This window comes from Urtica dioica, chromosome 11 (assembly GCF_054948205.1).
Source record: "Urtica dioica subsp. dioica isolate 48M chromosome 11, U.dioica_male_clone48M_v1_H2, whole genome shotgun sequence".
Classification (NCBI taxonomy): Eukaryota; Viridiplantae; Streptophyta; class Magnoliopsida; order Rosales; family Urticaceae; genus Urtica; species Urtica dioica.
In genome coordinates, this window is record NC_142766.1 from 20,396,377 (window position 1) to 20,410,185 (window position 13,809).

The 13,809-nt window shown below is 34.9% G+C and overlaps 1 protein-coding gene across 1 annotated transcript; it reads left to right on the forward strand.

Moving 5' to 3' along the window:
- The first annotated feature begins 9,420 nt into the window (after positions 1-9,420).
- LOC149382171 (Major facilitator superfamily protein) lies at positions 9,421-11,723 on the forward strand. Its single transcript, XM_089601122.1, has one exon. The coding sequence runs from the start codon at positions 9,635-9,637 to the stop codon at positions 11,345-11,347; it is 1,713 nt and encodes a 570-aa protein (XP_089457248.1). The 5' UTR covers positions 9,421-9,634; the 3' UTR covers positions 11,348-11,723.
- Positions 11,724-13,809: the final 2,086 nt, after the last annotated feature.

A 13,809-nucleotide genomic window follows, 5' to 3' on the forward strand; every position in this document is an offset into this window, starting at 1 on the left:
TTATTTTATAGTATAATTGTGAGTTTATTACCAAATATAAAAATGATATGAAAGTTTGACCGTGATATTGATGTATACCATAATTCAGATGAAAATGTCATTCTTGTTTTCGTTAATTTAATTGTTTAAATGTAGTAGCAATTAAAGTAGGAGTGAAGGTGGTTGCATATAGTTATTGCGAGCTACATTGCATGGTTGAAATTTAGTTATTGGGTTGTTCATTATTCCGTAGCTTGCCTTCAAAGAAAAGAAACGTACACTACCAATCAAATATAATATTTATATAGATAGCGAATTAAAAAAAAAAGTAATAAAAAAGGGATGAGTAATTTAGAGTATTTACTTCACACAAATTAGACTAATATAATTCAAGTTAGTGTAAGAGACATTTATTTACCGTTTGAAGTATTTACCGTTTGATGGTTACCCGATTTTTCATTGAGTTTACCTTTTTGAGGAAAATTTCAATGTTATATTATATATGAGACGAAGTATAAGAATATAATCTTTGAATATACACCATGAAGTGATGATAATACAATATGTTGTCCTAAGTTCAAACAAGTGCTCTCATTCAATCAAGGTGTAAATAAAACAAGTTTAAATGAATCACAATAGGATGCGAGATTAAGCGTTTTCGTGCGGAGAATCAACTTGATCTCAATTTACCTCATTAAAATCTTATATATACATGTGATGAATGAGATGAGAATATCCGAACGGCTTAAAATGGCTCAACCTAACACGAAATTAATGTGATACTATCGAGGCCGGATGGTCTAGAGCTTGATCGACCCCGAGACGAATTAGAGGCATTTCACAAAGTGTGATTAGACCCTGGATCAAAGTTGTTTACGCTACCAAATATCGATTAATTGTTTATTTTGGTGACGTGTTAAGGGGCCGTTTGGTTTAGTTTTCTAAACTCGTTTTCTGTTTTTAAATTCTGTTTTTTTATTCTAATTTTTAAATTTAAAAAACAGATTTAGAATTACGTTTCAGAATATTTTAAATATTGTTTGGTTATGTTTTCCATTCAATTGTATAGAGATAAAATAGAAAACAACTTTTCATTGTTTTCTGTTTTCTAAACAAATTTCAAAGAAAACAGAAACATGATTCTAAATCTGTTTTCTAAATTCATAACCAAACAGTTTTTCTAAAACTGTTTTCTAGAATTTAGAATCAGAAAACAGAAAACAGGAACAGAAAACATAACCAAACGGCCCCTAAGACTTTCAAATTTTACCCAACAACAATTGAAAGAAATGAAATATCTAGAAAAGCATGTTGCCCCATTGGTTTACTTTTCCAACGAAATAAATTAAGGTTGGACCACCTAGTTATGGCCCTAATTTAGTAATGTCCCTTTCAACTATTAAAACACCTACGCTATAACTACACATACCAAACTAACACTTATACTCAGGTTTGAATCAAAACATATCTTATTGCCAAAAGAGATAAACAATTTTCATGTTAAACAATCTCTATTAAGATTCATTTGCCATCAAAGCATTTATTCCATTCAAACTCTTAGTGCGTCCATATTTATATATGTATTCTTGCCTTGTGTGACAAAGACTACATATGCATTTTAAGAAGAACATAAATAACATCAAAGTCATTTTATTTTGAGTTATTTAGCATAATCGATTGAGATAATGGATTATCAAAATAGTAAAAATTTATTTAAAATTTGCGAAGTGGTCAAGATATGCAAATACCAAGTTTCAATAATTTTGTTGACCATGTGATTAAATGTTTTGAAAGTGAATAATTGATTACATAAATCGTCAAAAAATTTATTTATTGTGTAAAAAAATAAATACATAAATGTGACTATTATTCTGAAATTTTTTAAAGTTTGACTGTTTTACTAATATAATAGTTTCAAGGGGCTATTTTTACAAATTTTCCATTGATTTTTGACATACAGATAGTTTATTAACATCACTGATATTAATATTTCTTTGAGACATTATTGGGGCCACTGGTCCTGAGAAAAAAATAATAATTGTGAGCTGAATTATCACATTGATTGCATTGCAAAGCATATACTAAACTGTTGGATTTAGATGCCCAAAAAAAAAAAAAATGGATACAGTTCTTGGGAGGCAGGACTAAATTCCCTGTTTTTTTTTTATTATTTTTTTATTAAACCGAATTCCCTGTTATAATTTTAGTTGAAAATTTGTGCAAGCCTTCTTCTTCTTGCTATATTTTCAGGTGCAGGTCAAGGCATGGAACAGTGTGAGTTGAAATTTCCCCAAAACACCATATGATTATTTCATTTCATTTCTTCACATAACATTTCTTAGTCATCAATTCCTTGCACACAGAAACATGCATTATAGTAATTATTGTAATTATTATTTCAATTAATTGAGTAATAATTAAATAAAATTTGCTAAATAGCCTTTTTTTTCCTTCTGTAATGGTCATATCTTTTAATAAATAAGTTTGGATCAAAATGTTGACCAATTTTTTCATGCATGTGTGCCAAATTCAAAATTCAATGAAACAAGTAGACATTTACATAAATGCGTATATAGAGACTGCACATGCCTATGTGTCCAAGTGGAAGGAACAGCTATCCTTAAAAATTAAAAAACTATTTATTAAAAAACTGTAGATACAGAGATTGAGATGTTTAATTTACGTTTATCAAATTAATATTGTACTGTAATTAAATTGCTTCGTATGGTGGGATTTCAGCATCCTAAATTTGCCAATTTGAAAAAAATATTATCAATAAAACACTTAAATATGTAACCAAACAAAAGGGTATAATACCCTAAATAAACAAAGACAAGACAACCAAGAATTCAAAGAAGAAGAAGACGATAAGTATAGCAGAAGATCATACAGAAGCCTCGAACAAACAAACCGATAAAAGAAAATATTATACTAACACAAACATATGTAACACACTACACTTGCTGATCGATTGGAGGAAATATATTAATTGGATGTACAGTGAATTTAGAAGGCTTAACGTAAATCATAAATTTTAGTTGGTAATATAAGTCAAGTTGGCCATGCAAGTGGAAACTATAAATAATTAAAAGATCGACTTGTCCCGTGTGCTTTTAAATCAAGAATAACTCTTGGCTGTTATTTTCAATAAATATTAAAATCATGCTCAGCTTCACACCGGAAATGAATTCGCTCTTCTCTCGACTCCATATTGGGAGTGAGTTCGTCGTCGTGGTTTCCTAAGAAAATAAGAAAATGTGAAGCGTGTGGTGGGATATTTTTTTTATTAAGTGAATAACATGATAATCAATTTCTCAAGCTCTTGGACATTTGTAGAGAGAATATAATTTGGTTAGTAGCCTATATTTGTGAGAGAAGGTGCTTGAGAGAGTGAATATTTATTCTCTCATTTTAGAGAGAATGAAAGTATATTATTTATTTTTTTGTGTTTTTAGGTGAGAGATGTTGAAGGTTTTATATTTTTTGTGTGATACTGTGTGAGAGGTATGAGATGAGTTGAGAAAAAATTATTTCTCTTTTTCTTGTAAAGTTCTTTTCTCTTTGTCTTTTGATCTCAAGTGTTCTTGTGGGAGAAGAATCAAGAGAGAGAAATTGTCTAGATTTTTTTTATATCTTGGAGAGAAAATGGAGTAAATAAAGTTATATGTTGCAAAAAAAAATTGAGAAAAAGAATTATGTAAAACATCAAGAAATATAATTTTTTATAATTAAAAAAAAATTAATTATTTTCGTGATAGAAACTTTAAAAAAATTGGCCATATAAGCCTCTTAAACGCTGCTTATTGTGTTTTAGCAAACATTTAGTTAATTTTTGGTTAATGGCCAATCAGCCGACGTGGCATAAATTATACCGAATATTTGTACTGAAATGCCCTCATTAATTGCGCTGTCAATTGTAAAATGAGACAGTTTAATTCGAAATTTGAATTGTACGCAAATGGAAAGAACTGTTAGGTTAAACACTTTTTGAAAGCAGTTATTGCTTCCAGATTTCAAGCGTTTTGTAGAGCGGTTTTTGTAAAATGAGCGAGGAGTGCCTCTTTTCCACGTGGAACCCCCTGGCCGGGCTGCGCTGCACCAAACACTCTGCCTGCGACTCGGCGAAGTTGCTGAAGCTTGCCGGAGCGAAGCCGGCTGCGGAGACGAGGCTGCGCCAGGGCGCGAGGGGGCGGCGGGAGGCGGCGCCGAGGACGAGGCGCTCGATGGCCGGCTGGACGAGGCAGCGCTCGATCTTCTGGGCGGCGTCGGGGCCGGCGTTGACGGCGTCCAGCGACTCCAGCAGCGCGGAGTAGGAGGCCAGCCCGTGCGCCACCTGGAGCGGGAACGGCGCGTCGGGGCGGTCCCCGCCGCGCTCGGCGGCCACCATGATCTTCCCCGCCGCGCTCGATCCCACGCTCGTCCAGGTTCCGGATCTGAGCCAGCTTCAGAGCTTCCCTGCTCTGCTCGACGCTCGCCTGGCAACGCAGCTTCGCCGCCAAAATGGACCGCCCAGACCCGAAGGCCATGACCGACCCGCTCGATCATGGCGGTGGCTTCGTCCCCGACCAAGAAGACGACATCGTAAGTGGTTTATGATGTTCATTCGCAGAGACAGAAACATTCGCAGAGAAAGATTGTGCGAATGTCATATTAATGACCGAGTTTATTATGTTCCTCGATTACAGGGGACAGTTATTATCAATATCCCGAATTAATTGTTTTTTTTTCATTTACGTTTTGGGCGGGAACAGATAAGGGGTTATATGGTATTTTTAAGCGTGTAAATAAATTAGATTGACCATTTACACAAAATTAACCAAATGGTGGCCAAATCCAAATTGGTTATAATTAATGTGGCCATTTAGCTATATATTATGTGATAAGTTAAAAAAAAAAAAAAAAATCAATTTTGACAAGAAATTTTGAGATGGCTAATGGAAATTTGAAGTGGTGGAAATTACCTCTTATAACTCTTTTTTTAAAACTTATCGCAGAAAGCACTCGTCTAAATTTTCTTAATAAAAAATAATGTAAATTTTTTTTATTGATGTTTACATAATTTTTTAAAATATTATTGAAAAAACACTATTTTGTAATAGAATTAATTTAGAGTTATTCTCATGTATATTAATGAAAAAATAGCTATTTCTTTTTCTTTTTAGTGCATGGGTTCATGATGGGCTTCTTCATGGGCCATCATTTAAAGATGGGGGCCAAAATATTACCATGGGCTATTTAATCATGCCTTGCATGGACTGGTTTGGGCTTACTTGGCCACTTTGGACATGTGGAAAGTTGCCCGGAAAAGGAAAGGAAAATATTAAAGCGCCTTAATGAAGATTACATATATACACACCGACTGCCAATCGACGACAACAGAAAATTTTGTTCGAATGTATATTATTTTGTCACCATGTCAGCTTGTTTCGCTATCGTGCGAGCTCAAAAAGGAAGTCATTTATCGGACCATCACATATTTTTAGGTGCTGTTTTATTTTACACAAAAATTTATTATCTAAGAGCTTTGTTTGTCTTCTTAATTCTTACTAGTTTTGGAGCCGTGCCACGGGCACGCATAATGCATGTATTTCATTTATTTTTTATGTTTCTTTCCGCATGTTGGTTTATTTAAAATTGTTTTTACTTTGTATGTTGTAAAATATGGTTTTTATTTTTGTGTATTTATATATATATATATATATATATATATATATATATATATATAAAAAATAATAAAAATATTGGATTGTTTTGACATCTAATTTTATGGTTGCATATTATGAAAATATTGAATAAGTTGTATATTTATTTTCTTTTCTTTAAATAATTTTGTGGAATATAGTGACTAAACATCGAGTGAAAACGTAATAGTTTATTGATTTACAAGGTACAAAAAAAAAGGAAAAAAAAAAAGAAGTAGTAGCATACCAAATAACGAGATATAGAGAGTATAGTGAGAGTCCAAATATATAGTTTAACCATATTTACGCTTGTAGAAAACGAGCTGCTAATTAAATATATTGTTATAAAACAAAAATCAGAACTAAAGACAATCACATGTAACCAGATTCAAATAATTGTTCGTGGAGATGCTCAGACTCTTGTGAAAGTATCATGAGATTCAATTTTAAAGCCAATTGGTAATAAGAGGAGTAACTCATGACCTTTATAAGCACTTGTTAGTTCTCATTCACTTTCAATATGGGATTCCTAAATACTCTTAATCAGACATATTTCACATTCTATTTGAATATATATCCCAAATAAAAAAAAAAATTTGCTTCCCGCCATCAATCAATCAGTACCTAACCTTTGAAAATGTATATTATATCTTTGAGTGAGAAAAGATTGAAACATGCTGGGTATGTAGATGCCTACCAATCACATTTCACCGTTGATCCTTGTCATCACTTGGATGTTCAAAGAGCACTCAGCTACCCATGAACTTCTATTTACAAACTCAGTTGAGGTATATAAATACACCCTCTTGTAATCATCAAAAAACAGTGAAACCAAATGTAAATCGGTTATTTGTACCGGTTGCATAATGATAACAAATACTCTATTAGAAAAATTAGAAAAATTAGGAATTAAAGCACATAATAATGATGCTACGTAAATGGAAGGTATACAAAACCTTAAAAGGTACTTGATGTATCAACATGGAAGGTTTGCTTCCTAAGAAAACTCATATAGACCCATGATAATTGAGCTCGTATGTTTTTAACTCATTGAAGCTCACCCCAGTGACTAGATACCTCATCCTATATGTTTGTAATTCTATCCCTGCTAAAGTGGATAAAAAGGTTTATCAAAGATTCTTCTTCTTGTAACAACATAATTTATTAATTTTATATATTCATTTGGTTGATTAAATTAAAATTTGTATAGCATAACGAAAATTTGTATATACATAATAACATAGCTTTGCGAGTGTTAATATGATGGTCTTGCTCAAACCCTACGCTACATAAAAAATTAGGGAGAATCCAAAACCTTCATCTCAATCAAATTATGAATTAGGCAAAGAACTAAATTACTTAATTTAGAATGAATATGATTTAGGAGAAGACGGAATGCGAAAGCAATCTCGAGGCCACCGGAGATGACGTCGCAACCGATCGGATGTCAGCAGATTGACGTCGCAGCCGATCGGATGTTGGTTTAAGCTCCGTAATTATTATCGTCCACAAACGCTTTAACCAGTCTCTGCAACATTTTGCATTTCAGCTGCAGAACTAAATCACGCCGTCAATAGATTTGTGGTTTTTAAGATTCAATATGTTGACAAACTCAAAAGCAGAATACAAGAAAAAATAATCAAGTTTCGCATTACATAGCACGAAATAATATATTCCAATATGAACTCAGCAATGAAAAAATAGAACTAAAAAAAAAAAAAAAAAACACCAAGCACTAAATAGCTATGTTAAATTCACAAACTCATAATTCATGGATTTTTATTTTCAACAACTAAAACGTCCAGTCTAATAATAAACTTATTTCCTATACAAAGTTAAAATAGAATTTGAATATGCAAAAACGCAAGTTATGGTAAGATTTAAGGATACTTATTTCTAGCATGCAAAAGGCAGATTAACTGTTCATAATTTTGTTTTTCTCCAGCAATTCAAAACTCTATTTTAATATGCACATGGAAAGTGCTAGACTTGCTATACAAGCCTCTTTTTTTTTTGTTTTTTTCCCAACATTCGAACAAATTAACCTTAAAAACAAAGCAAGGAGAAAAATTGTGTGAATCTAGACCTCCTTCTCGTAGAAAAAATTATGATTGAATACAAAAATGAGCATACGTGTGATCAAGGTCGTACATGGTAATTAGTTCAACAATATGTTGGTCTTGCTCAAACTCTATGCCATGGAAAAAGTTAGGGAGAATACGAATCCTTCAAATTCAATTAAATTAGGAATTAAGCAGAGAAAAAAGTTATTTGAAGACACCTATGAGACGACGGAAGGCCAAACCGATCTCGGCGGCGCTTGAAATGACGTCTCAGCCGATTTGATGTCGGAAATTGATGAGGCGCCTAATTGCCACTTCCAAGCAATATGAAATGCATTTTTCTTTTCAATTTACTCGGGGAAAATTCAATATTTTTTTTGGGAGACGGTCTCAAATTTTTAATGATCATATAAATAAATAATTTTCAAAATTGTAAATATATTTTTTGTAATTTTTAATGAAGCTGTAAGCAAGTATGGAAAAGTTTAATGACACTTTAAACTACACACTGAGTCAATTAAAACTTGGGTTATTAATTTATATAGTCACACGGTTATAATGAATTGAGATATAGCCCACCTTTCGTTAATTTCTTGTAAATAGTCAAGTTAACTTATTAATAGATTAATAAAATACTTATTTAATCCAGCCAAACATATAAAAAAATGTAGTTAATAGGCTGTCACGTATGCAAGTCGGCTATTTACAAAGTATTTACCAAAGGTTGGCTAATTTACAATTCCTATAGTTTAGGTGGCTTACGTAGCCAATTTTTTGTTAAAACTTTAACAATAAGAAAAAATCTGTTAAATGAGATATTTTCAGAATTGAAATGGCATAGCATTGCTAATTTCCACATAGAATTTTGATGATAGGAGAGGTTTTTATCGCTTGAAGATAGAAGAGGTTTTTTTTTTTTTTTTTTTTTTTTGCTCCAATATAACAGCATTTTAATACTAGACAACAAGTTCATTTGGATAATCGAAATTCACACTCCATAAAAAAAAAAGGAAAAAAAAAAGAAGGTAATCGAAATTCACACGTGTCTTTTAACCCTTCTTTAACGGAAAGAAAAACAGCCTCATTGTAACGGGGAATCTTTAACTAAACAGCGTTACTCTCAAACCAAAAGTTTTTTATTTTATTTTTGGAAAGCGACTCTCAAATCAAAAGTTATACAACTCACAATTTATCCTCACACAAATATAGTACATATCATCCCTGAAAAAGGATATAGTCGTCTATAACAGCTTGATTTTGATTATTTATTTATTTGAAAAAGGTGAGCGCCAGAAAAGAAGTACATATATTTCTGATGCAACAGGAAAAAAAAATTTGAAGTAAATAAATACAAGTGGATATTTTTAAGAAAAATTTAGGAGAAACAAACGAAGACTCCTAAATTAAAGCCAAGAAATACTTAACTAAATAAATAATAATAATAATAATACGTTATCGTCGCTCCCAAGGTCCCACCGGAATATATAAATGCTAATAAAAACAAAAAGTGATCAAATTATAGCAGTAATGAGCTTACTATATCTATAATATTGTATGTTGACCTTTTCGTCGAACGGATAATGACAACAACAAAACCGACCATAAAAAAGGCAACAAGACAAAACAACTTTCTTCGCTATCCCGGAATAATATTTTATCCTTAAAAAAAAAAAAAAACCCATAAATTAATCAACCAGAAATATTCAAATTTAGCGCTCACAGCAAAAACCTTTGATTATTAGTTATATAATGATTACGTTCACAGTCTATTAAGAGACAAAGATCAACTTACAAGAATTATAATAATACACATATTTACAGAGGAGCGTTTCAGAATTCGAATTCTCAAATTCTTCTTCTTCTTCTTCTTATCCTCTCACTCTCTCTCTTTCTCTCTCTGTAACTCCGGCAATGGCTTCGGAGTGTTTGGGGAAGACGGAGTACGTGGTGAAGGGACGGTGGTTCAGCGTCTTCGCGTCGTTCCTGATAATGTTCGGCGCCGGAGCGACGTACCTCTTCAGCGTCTACTCAAAAGACATAAAGTCGACGCTAGGATACGACCAGAAAACCCTAAACCTGATCGGCTTCTTCAAGGACCTCGGCGCCAACGTCGGAGTCTTCTCCGGCCTGATCGCGGAGGTCACACCGACCTGGTTCGTCCTCCTCGTCGGCGCCGGAATGAACTTCGCCGGCTACTTCATGATCTGGCTCGCCGTCACCGGAAGAATCGCCCGCCCCGCCGTGTGGCACATGTGCGCCTACATCTGCATCGGAGCGAACTCTCAGAACTTCGCCAACACCGGCGCTCTGGTGACCTGCGTCAAGAACTTCCCGGAGATCCGCGGCGTGGTTCTTGGACTCTTGAAAGGCTTCGTCGGACTCAGCGGCGCTGTGATGACTCAGATGTACCTCGCCATCTACGGCGACGATTCCAAATCTCTGATCCTCCTCATCGCCTGGCTTCCGGCCGCGCTCTCCGTCGTCTTCGTCTACACCATTCGGGAAATGAAGCCGGATTCTCGCCGGAGAGCTCGCGACGAGCTTCGAGTCTTCTACCATTTCTTGTACGTCTCGATCGCCTTGGCCGTGTTCTTGATGGTCGTCACTATTCTTCAGAAGAAGATCTCGTTCTCTCACTCCGCTTACGCCGCCACCGCCACCGCCGTCTGCGTCCTGATCTTCGTCCCTCTCTTGATCTCCATCCGCGAAGAGCTCCTCCTCTGGAAAGTTCCGTTCCCCGTCCCCGCCGCGCCGGCGATCCAAAAGCCCCAAATTGAATCCCCGGCCCTAACCCTAACCCTAGACGAGAAAAAGGCGAAGGAGAGATCGTGTTTTCTGACGGCGTTTAGTCCGCCGGCGAGAGGAGAGGACTACACGATCCTCCAGGCTCTTCTCAGCGTGGACATGCTCATCCTCTTCCTCGCGACGCTCTGCGGACTCGGATCCAGCCTCGCCGCCGTGGACAATCTCGGCCAGATCGGAGAGTCGCTCGGCTATCCGACGAAGACCGTGAAGTCCTTCGTCTCTCTGGTGAGCATATGGAACTACTTCGGCAGAGTGTTCTCCGGCTTCGTCTCCGAGAGCCTCCTGATGGGATACAAAGTCCCTCGGCCGCTGATGATGACTCTGGTCCTCCTTCTCGCCTGCGTCGGACACCTCTTGATCGCCTTCCCGTTCGCCGGATCGGTCTACGTGGCGTCGGTGATCGTCGGATTCTCGTTCGGAGCCCAGCTTCCTCTCCTCTTCGCCATAATCTCGGAGCTCTTCGGGCTCAAATACTACTCCACGCTCTTCAACTGCGGACAGCTGGCGAGTCCGCTGGGGTCGTACATCCTGAACGTGAAGGTCGCCGGAATGTTGTACGACAGGGAGGCTCTGAAGCAGCTGGCGGCGAGGGGACTGGAGAGAAGCGCCGTGAAGGAGCTCGTTTGCCTCGGGAAACAGTGTTACCGGCTCTCGTTCACGGTCCTCGCCGCCGCGACTTTCTTCGGCGCGGTGGTTTCGCTGGTTCTGGTGGCGAGGACCTGGGAGTTTTACAAAGGAGATATTTACCAGAAGTTCAGGGAGGAGAGAGAGTGCGTTGAAGAACAAAACGGCTCTGCTGTCTCCGCCGCGCCGAAATGACGATGACGCTGACGATGAATTAAGATCATGATAGTGATTAATAATTTATTAATTGCTGATATACTTTTTTTAGGTTTTTTATTTTATTACTTCCTCGTTTAATAATAATGTGATGATAGGGGGTACTTTGTGTTTGTTGTTTTAGTGACAAGTGTACATCTTATTCTTATGTTTTTTTTGCGATCTACGAACTCCATTGATGTGCTGGATAGAGAAGGTTTTTGTGTTTTATGAATGTGAACGTAATAAAATAAATCGTCACGGATTCTGAAAATCATGATTCATCAGGTCAGGGTGTATAATAGCAAAATAGATTGTCACGGATTTTTGTAATGTATCTGTAAATAAGTTAGTGTAAAAACTTTTATTATGATTATTGATTTTTACGCTTGGGAATATAAAAAGATAGATTTCTGTCAACTATATAGATAATTTTGAAAAATACAATAAAAACTTAAATTTGATTTTGATATACTCGTAGTATTATTTAGTATTAATAAAAAAATATATATATGATATGAGTGAGTGTACATTCCAATACGCACGCACGCGTGACGCTCCAACTGAACTTGTCTTCCTTATCAGTCTCTGTCTCGTCATAATGAAGAATATAGAGTCAACGGAAACACTCACCACCTTCCTTGACATATACGTTACAACACAATATTTTCACAATATTTTTTAATAATATCCTATTCTTATTCAGCGATGCACTATGTCATGTTTTATACAAGTTCTCCATCTACCACTCACCCGATGTTATAAAATGAAGTTCGATATGCATACAACTCTATTTCTCATTTTTTATTATGAAATAATGCATGAATAAAAAAAACTTCAAATAAGAAATTTTACTATTCATTCCACATTTTCACTCTATTTTAGAGGTAGATTTTAATAATATTTAAATAATTTAATTAATTACAAAACAATTCCAACACTTATTATATTTTAATATTTATTATGTAATTATATTAATTCATCACAAAATTATTTTATGTTATTCTTATTTGGTATGAACATCTATAAAAAAAATAGTCATTAAATTACTTGATATATGTACAAATTAAAACCCTAAAAAATAAATTGCTAAACATTATACATTACAAAGTCAAGTGTAAATAATATGATAGACATAAAATATTACACAGTTAAGTGCAAACATATTGATAGATCGTGTGTTAAGAAAGTATATTAAGGAGTAAGCATAAATAATAAATTGTTTGTGTTTTTTGAATTTTTGTTATCTATAGTTTATGTTTTTTTTACATGTGTAAAATTATAATTAATGTTGATGTCATTTCCGCGCCTCAACAATTATGAATAAAACAAAAAATAAAATAAAAGTTTGTTTTGATTTATAAAAAGGGATCCCGGAAAAACGTCGTACTAGAAACAAGCCAAATATTAAATAAACACGTTAGAAGGGGAAGGCACAACGAACGAACTGTTATTTATTGATTGGAAGCAAAAACAAACGAGAAATAGTTCGACAAATAGCGAAGTAAATCAACGAACTCATGAGAACAAAGAGCAATGTACTTCGAGATTCAAAAAGGGAAAAAAGTGCCGAAATCTCCTTAGGTCGAAGAGATTTATACTCGGGCAAAATACGAGATCCTCGGGGACACGTGCAGTTGGCTTCCTTCTTTTTCATCTCGTCGATCGCCACGTCGCTTCCTTATTTGAAATGTCTTTGGAACTCGTCAACCTCTCGAATCTTCAGGCGATATCTTCCTGACTTCGACTTTGTCAATGTACACCGCAGACGTGGATCAAACTCGCAATACCATTTGGGTCAGGCCCAAATAATTTTCTTTAATCGGTTATTTTGGTGAGGATTAATTAATCGGATTATTTAATTGAATTGTTTTTCTTTTTTGGAAATTGGGCGGCGTGGCCCAAAAAAAATGATGAAGTTAGTTGTTTCAATTTTATCTTAGGAAAAATTCTACAAAATATGTATTTAAAACTTATTGATTAGTAAAATAATTAAAGTTTATACTTTTCAGCAAAATAATCAAATTTTTTTTGAAAGCCGAGATCAATTTTTTTTACGATTATTATAAATAATTTATTACTTTAAAAAAAATTACTTTTGGGTTAAAAAAAATTTAAAACTAAATTAGTGCACATTTTGACTATTTCATTAAATGGGGAATTGGCGGCATAAATCATCAAACTCTTTCTCTGGACTCAGTTTGGTACTCAAACTTTTTTTTTACGTGAATAATCACTAAACTGCATTTCTAGTACCGACGTTACTCATTTTAACGATACATTTGGACGGAAATCCATGTGTCTCAATCTAACATAAATTCGAGTACCAACTTATTTATTCTATTTATTGAATTCATTTATAAATCCAAACTGCTTATTCTTTCTCTCGTCTGCTTAACTTCAAGTCGCGATCTTGCAGTCATGGCAGAGCTTTGCTACTGTGGCATTCCTGTTCGCGAGTG

Excerpts from the sequence above, each read along its gene's own strand:
- LOC149382171 (XM_089601122.1), top strand. The coding sequence starts at position 9,635 with ATGGCTTCGGAGTGTTTGGGGAAGACGGAGTACGTGGTGAAGGGACGG.